This window comes from Amblyomma mixtum, chromosome 7 (assembly GCF_055824585.1).
Source record: "Amblyomma mixtum isolate Tamu chromosome 7, ASM5582458v1, whole genome shotgun sequence".
NCBI lineage: Eukaryota > Metazoa > Arthropoda > Arachnida > Ixodida > Ixodidae > Amblyomma > Amblyomma mixtum.
Genome location: NC_143018.1, coordinates 93,143,013 through 93,149,012, shown reverse-complemented (window position 1 = coordinate 93,149,012; position 6,000 = coordinate 93,143,013). Strand labels below are relative to the sequence as shown.

The window sequence follows — 6,000 nt, the reverse complement described above, 5'->3', positions numbered from 1 at the left end:
AAATATTTGGGCGCAGATCCCAGAGGTTGCACTACATCACCATTCATTTCAAAACAGTGACCTTTTCCCCCCGTCCTTTTCGGTGAGGACGTCACAATTTTAAGTCGAATGGCGGGAAGGTTTCTAAATCCAATTTTCTCAATAATAAATGAGTCTTTTGCTGCTGGACAAATGGCAACGTAGCCAGAGCAAGTAACGCTATTTTTGCTGATAAGAATAATTAGGTGGACTTGTCTTGTGTGCCCCTTTAATGTCTCCTCTCCTAATAGCCCCAGGGTCATATGGCGGGGTTGCATAATTTCAGTCACTTCACCCTAATCATTCCCCTGTGTCAGGCTGCAGTTGATAGCAATGCGTCAAGCTCTGACGTTGTTTAGCAAGTCATGTGACAAGTTTCAAGAAATTACATCCACAACTGGTAGCTACTGGACTGTTTAAAACTGGCCACTAATTGCAAGAGCTGTAAACTCTAACTGGCATGTTGGCTTTGTCTGGTGTGTGGTATCCGTTACTTGCAAGGCTGTGAACCTCTACATTTCATTTGTGCTGTGCATTTATTTTGTCCTTCTGTTCTCTTCTCATTTTCTCATTTAACATGGCTGCTCCACTATCAATCAGTGCTGGTCATTTTTGCTTCTATGCTTAAGGCTGAGCTAATCTACTATAGGGAACCGTTAATATGATTTTTTTCACTCTTTTGTCTGAAAAAAGTCCTCATTTTTGCTGTTGGAAGCACATGCTGGTTTCATGTTGAAGGGAGTGCATACCTTGCTGTGAAGTCCCTCACTCAGTTTAAGAACTGTGTATTTTGATACGCATACTAACAGCAGTTTACACTGTTGAATCATGTGCTGTTTCTACTTGCTGTGTAGATCCATTTTGATCCTTGCTTTGTCAGTAGGTTTTAGGGATATTGCACCAAGCACTTGTAGCAAGGCACATACCACAGCAGAAATTTGCAGTTCAGTTGTAATTAAACAAGAGCTACAGTAGTCTACAAATGCTGGAATGGTGGCATTCTTTGGGGCAGTTCTATTATAACTGCTTCAATCTAATCAAAAAAATACTGATATGTTTACGTAATTTTGCACAATGTGAGAACCCAGCGATAGCTGTTGTGCTGTGCTACATGTGCGATGAAAACAGTCATTAAAAAGGAGCAACATTGTACGCGTAGCTCACTGTAACAGCTATTCCATCTCCCTCTCAATCTCTCTTATCCTCCTCACATTCCTTCATTTTGCAGACATCTATGTCGATGTCGTGCATCCAGTGGTCGGTGCCATTAACAGCTCTCGCTGTAAAAAGTTTTGCGCTACTGGTTGCACTCGCGCTTGTGTTCACTGCCTTCCTCTGCTCTGTCCTCGCAGGGCTGCGCATATCTTTGGGCCGACGGGCGGCGGCAGCGGGCGTGGTGCGGCGCTTCTACTGCGACCTGTGCCAGTACTCGACCGTGTTCCGCCGCAACCTGACCGTGCATCGGCGCACGCACACAGGCGAGAAGCCCTACTCGTGCCGCTGCTGCGCCCGTCGCTTCACCCACAAGAGCGGCCTAAACCGGCACATGCGTACCCACGGCGAGCAACCCCGCCACGAGTGCCCTCACTGTGCCAAGAGCTTCCTGCAGAGCGTCCACCTGGTGTCACATCTTCGCACCCACGGAGTCGCGCCCCCCGACGGCGAGGGCGAGGCAGGGGAGGAGGACTTGCAGCCCATGAGCTGCCCACTGTGCCAGCATGCATTTCCGGGCAAGAAGGCGCTCATGCAGCATCTGCGACGCCACGTCACGGCCGACGGGCAGCTCTTGTACCCGTGTGCCCGCTGCGAGCAGGTGTTCACCGAGCAGTCGAGCTTGGACCAGCACGTGAGTGCTGACCATCCGCTGGATGTGCCCTCCATGCCGGCCAGTGACGAGGAGGACACCTGGGAAGGGGACAGCCTCCTGGGACTGGCTTGAAGGCACTGCGGCGGCCATCGTCGATGAATTTCCCACGGTCGTGCCTGTCATTATGCCCAAGTTTCTGCCAAGTCAGTGCTTATGGCTTCGTATTAGATATGAGGTTGCTGACACCCTGGGACTATGCTGAGGTGCTTGTTGGGCTATGTGTTGGAAAGAAGATTGTTCCAAGTCTGAAGTCGCATTTTCTTCTGGTTGCTTGGGAGATGTGTTTAACAGATTCAAAGGCATCGAGGCATCTTGCTTACCTCTTACCTGATGGAGGTGTCTGCACTACAAACAACTTCAATTGAAGTCGGAACTCTTGTGCTTCTATGTGTGCTTTCCTGTGAGCTTTGATGGTGACCCTCTCTTCAATCCTTCTTAGTGGCCTGCAGTCTTTCAGGTAGAGGAGAGCACGTAAAGATGCTTAGAGCCATGCAACGTCCTCAGCATTTCTTCTGTGCCTGTGATTGGAATACCAACCAGTCTTCTGCAACTGCAGTTCCAAAAGAGCAGTGCTTGTGTCTCGTGTGCCGATACTAAGTGCTTCCCACGTGCGTACTGCTGGACCAGAAATGCAAGCGTGAATCCAGTGGTCGGCTTCTTTCTTTGGTTCATCGTGAGGATCCCTAGAGAATCATTGATTTCTAGTAGTGCTTCACATCGAGCACCCTGAGCTGCTACTGGCCACAGTTAAGTGCCGTTGAACTCATGGACTCCTGTTTAGTCAACCCACCTTGTGTGTTTGCCATACGCCTTTTGTGTAGTCAGCATTGTACAGTCAGCACAATGAGCTTGCATTATTGACTGTAATGAGAAGGTTCAGAAGAGCATCAGTAGGGTTAGGTTAGAAGGCATTTATAACGTGAATGGCTTCTGCAGGGTCGACCTTGTTTGGGTCAACAGTGGAATAATTATTTCATGTACAACCATGGGTTAGTTGCTTCCAAATCAGATGCAGGAGTTGCGTTGTGCTGCGTGTTTTATTTCAAACTACATCGTGCACTAGCACTTGCCTGCGCTAATCGTCGTGTGTGAGGAGCATGCAAACAGATGAGGCTGCAGCATGTAGGGGAGAGATGCAAGAACGCCATCATTCCTTCCTGCGGTACTTGCTTTTTCCTGGCAGATCACAGTGCTCAATCCTCCTGGTCAAGCGTGACTTTGCGCAGTTGTTTGTTGATTAATTTAAAAAAACTACCAAAATCGCCAAATGTTTTTGATGATTTTAGGGGCTAATGACTGTTGTCAGGCTTAAAACACGTGTTAAAGGCAGAAAATGCATTTCATGGACAACTACTGCCCTTTAGTGTTGAAAATTTCCACCAACGCAGTTGCTGACTGCAACTTGTCTTTGGCAGTGGGAGCAACACAGTATCGGGCCGGACGAGTACAACTCATCATTGGTGATATTCAATCTCCCATGACCATAGCTCGGGCTTGGTGGTTAAAGGGGTAAGACAAGCTTGCCATGTACCGATGCCAAATGCTTTATTAACCAAAATAAGCTGTGAAATTTATCCCCGTGTGGGATTTGGTTGCAAAAGAGGCAGGCATTTTCTTGATAGAATTGGCCCAGATTTGTGCAGGTGTGCATAAGATATGGACTTGGTGCAGCGGGTAATTGGTTGATCGAAAGGCAGAACAACGTGGAATGGCTTCCCATTAAGGGTGTGACTGTCAGCCGCCTCATAAACTGGGAATAGCTTAGTATTTGTCCTGAGCTCCTCTCGCAGTGTTTTTCGGTGCGGACACCCAAAAGAGATTGCTGTGCTTGCTTCATATTATTTGTCTCTCGGTGCTGATCAGTAGTGCCACTGATTAGTGTGCTGTTCATCTGGAAGCTCAAAGGGTGCATTTAAAGTGTATATCTTTTCATAAGCAGTGAAAAGGGCGTAGCTCACATGGTGGGAACCACTGCTGAGCTGAGTCAAAGTGAATGACAGTTCTCCACGTAGTCCGAGAAGTGGCTGTAGCACTATATTGCATCTGTGTGTTTACAAAGAAGAATAACTGAGCATCAAGATGCGTGTGAGCTTGTTTTTCTGCTGTTGTACTGTTTTGAATGCTTCTATCTCATAGGCAGATCAGTTGCATGCTCAACTGTTCACTTCTAATCTGACACAGCTTGTCGTGTTCACTCTGAGAGTTGCCAGTTGCAGTTTGTTGGGCTGCGGCGACTGCCTTGGTGTTTTTTGTGTCCTTCTCGTAGATTAGTGTTGCTGGTTCAATTCCCACTGTTTCTTCAGGGACAGTGAAGGTTGCTGTTTTTATTGCTTCACAATCGGAGCTAGTTGTGATGGCCATTACATAGAAGCAGTCTAGCTGGATTGCGACTTTTATGGTTTGGTTTATCGGGTTTAACATCACAAAGTGGTTTGGGTTATAAGGGATGCCATAGTGGGGGACTCCGGAAAATTTAGACCTCCTGGAGTTCTTAAAGTGCACTGACACCGCACAGTACGTAGGTCTAGCATTGAAAATTGATTTTGAAGAAAGGAAATGGCAGAGTAATTGTCTCACATCTCGGTGGACACCCGAACCATGCCACAAGGGAAGGGAGGAGGGTGGGAGTGAAAGAATAAAGAAAGAAGTGTTGGTAATGGAAGGCTCGGGAATGATTTTGACCACCTGTATCTGACCATGATGATTTTGAATGATTTTGACCACATCGCATGGCACACGGGCGCCTTTTTGCGTTTCACCTCCATCGAAATGTGGCTGCCGCGGCCGGGATCGAACCCGCGTCTTTTGGCTCAGCAGCCAATCATGATAGCCACTGAGCCACCACGGCAGCTAGATTGCGACTTTTGATGACAACTTTCTTGAGCTGTTGTTAGTGGTACACATGCTGGAGTGCTTTTCGAAAAATTGCCGTTTTGAAAAGTTAGCGCACAAAGCGTTTAGTGTAGGCATTCTGTTTGGCTGCTTTGAGCGTTTTTGTTTTATGTGTTGCATTTCTCTCAGTCAGAGAGTTTATATTCATGCATGGGACACCAAACTAAATTTCACTTGCCATTGTTTGTTATAAGTTTTGTATGGCAGTGGCCGCCACCACTATGGGATGCCAGCCTTAATGATGCATTTTGCACTCGCAGATCGAACCATTTTCCACATTAGGCTAACCGCATCATTAACATCTATGCTTTCACCCACAGTTGCCACTGTGTGCCGAGAGCAACTGAGAACGTCCTTTACTGAAATGGTGGAGTGCTGTAGTTTGCAGTAAGCTCACTTTGTAAGCATAAGCTGCACAAGTAGAACCATATTTACTCTTGTAATGAACCCACTCTTCACTTTTTTTGTTGAAAATTTACTTTTTTTTTAAGCATTAGTTTTCCTTAGCCTTTTCCTCAGTTTCATGCCATCCGCATCGCAGACCTTGGCAGTGCACCAAGATGCTGCACGCCGGTAACATCATAGCGTGTTTATCTTTTGGCAAGAGCTTTGGCAGGGGTGGCACGTTCGGCGAACTTGGCAGAGTGCCAAGACGCCTTGCATCCTTGATAGAAGCACCAGTGATGGTGGCTTGCTAGGTGCACTGTGCCTGGTTTGCCAGTGTAGGCTTAGAAAGCCGATGAGCGCTCGAGCATCAGAGAGAGTGCAGCAGTTTGCAAGAGAACATTGTAAAACATCTACACTGATATGCTATGAAGGAAGCAGGACTTTCAGACCCCCCAAGCGATTTGGTGAGCTAGAGATTGGAAGCGAAAATGCCTGACCTCTCTCGCACCGTAACTAACACTTGAAATTCACATTGCACGCTCGTAACTGTCCTTGCGACCTCGAGAGTACCAGAAGCTTGGAAGAACGCTAACATTATCTTAATTCATAAGAAAGGAGACACCAAGGACTTGAACAATTACAGACCGATCAGCTCACTGTCCGTTGCCTACGAGGTATTTATTAAGGTAATCGCTAATAGAGTCAGGACAACCTTGGACTTCAGTCAACCAAATGATCAGGCAGGCTTTCATAAAGGATACTCGACAATAGACCATATTCACACTATCAATCAGGTGATATAGAAATGCGCAGAATATAACCAACCCCTATATATA

At 46.8% G+C, this 6,000-nt stretch overlaps 1 protein-coding gene across 1 annotated transcript; it reads left to right on the top strand.

Moving 5' to 3' along the window:
* The first annotated feature begins 868 nt into the window (after window positions 1-868).
* Window positions 869-3,089, top strand: LOC149336863 (uncharacterized). The gene has a single exon (XM_089554782.1). It carries the CDS (start codon window positions 1,253-1,255, stop codon window positions 1,955-1,957), a length of 705 nt encoding a protein of 234 aa, XP_089410908.1. The 5' UTR covers window positions 869-1,252; the 3' UTR covers window positions 1,958-3,089.
* The last annotated feature ends 2,911 nt before the right edge of the window (window positions 3,090-6,000 follow it).

Coding starts and splice junctions, on each gene's coding strand:
- LOC149336863 (XM_089554782.1), top strand. CDS start 1,253: ATGTCGATGTCGTGCATCCAGTGGTCGGTGCCATTAACAGCTCTCGCT.